The following is a 1,237-nucleotide window of genomic DNA, read 5'->3' on the forward strand; positions in this document are numbered from 1 at the left end:
GAACTGCCTCTCCCCCCCAACACAACCATCCCGGTAACACCATCCCCTTGAGTGTCAATAACCAGCCACGCGCTCCACTGGCAACAGCTGTGGATTTGTGGCCCCGTTAGAACCTCCACACCTTGCCCAACTGACGCTTCCTCCTTGCCCAGAAACACACAGCAGATGCTGGTTTCACAATCTTACAGACAGCATAAAGGCCTCTTTAGCAAATAAATCTTAGGACCTGTTAAAAATCTTCCAACAACTTCTCATTCAAGTTATCTCCCCTGAATTTTCTGTACTATCCATATTTTGCAACCTGTTCTTTGCCTTCACTCCTGTCATATGAGCCTTTCCATGCTTCTTGTCATTTTTTTTTTTCAACATCTCTCCATCATGCCACATCAGCAGCTCTTGGGAGTTTCAGGGTTTCATTGATTGTGACATAATGAATCGTGCAAAATCTTTTGGGTAATTTTTAAGCCCTAGTTACCGGGATTCTCCCCAAGTAACAGTAACCAAGCTCACGGAGTCCATCCGCAATCCACCTTTTCTCTCCTCAGACTTTCACGGGATGCCATCCTTCCTTTGGCAACACTGTGAAGGAGGCACCCCCCAGTCGTACATGTAGGAAAGCCGGAGCTTGACCTCCTCTTTACAAAGCTTTCCTTCTTTAGCCAGGGTCTGGTGCTTTTCCAGCATGTCCTCAATGCTCTGCTTGTGAGTTACTATGTACTTATTGCTGCAACCTCGTGACTTATACTCGGTGTCAAAGCGAGGGTCGTGCACTCTCTTCACATCAATGGGAGCCAGCCAGACCCCCAGCGAAACATCTTCACTCTGCCACATGTTCAGGTAGTCTCTGCTAAGACGCAAATAGCGCACCAGATCTGCAGAAATCACGTAACCGCCGCCCAGAGCGTATGGTAGGTAGTAGTCACAGAGCACCCAGGCGCTCTCTTTCCATTTGCCGCCAGATTTCACTCGACCGCGGCCGGAAAAGAAGCCCCAATAGAGGCGATGTGGCTCCTTGGCTCTCAGCTCTTCCACGAGCACATCCAAGCGTACGAAGGTATCATCATCAGCCTTCAGGGCAAACTGGAAGTCGAGGTGCAGATCTAGCCAGACGTAGGTGGCCAGGACTTTAGCAGTCAGGTTCTCGTAGGAATCCTGCAGCTCCGGCAGAAGGAGGAGGTCTCTGTGCCGGCTCTGCTCTAACTCCAGGCTACGAAGCTCCTCTGCCCCCAGCCCCGCC

General features: G+C 50.6%; 1 protein-coding gene across 1 annotated transcript; it reads right to left on the reverse strand.

The window, feature by feature from the left end:
* Positions 1–549: 549 nt before the first annotated feature.
* On the reverse strand, positions 550–1,233 carry B3GALT6 (UDP-Gal:betaGal beta 1,3-galactosyltransferase polypeptide 6; the record flags this gene model as incomplete). The annotated part of the gene is made up of 1 exon (XM_010139727.1): positions 550–1,233. A coding segment is annotated over one exon (684 nt), but the record flags the coding sequence as incomplete, so codon positions are not given.
* Positions 1,234–1,237: the final 4 nt, after the last annotated feature.

This window comes from Buceros rhinoceros, unplaced genomic scaffold, assembly GCF_000710305.1.
Source record: "Buceros rhinoceros silvestris isolate BGI_N320 unplaced genomic scaffold, ASM71030v1 scaffold9837, whole genome shotgun sequence".
In the NCBI taxonomy this organism is placed as follows: domain Eukaryota; kingdom Metazoa; phylum Chordata; class Aves; order Bucerotiformes; family Bucerotidae; genus Buceros; species Buceros rhinoceros.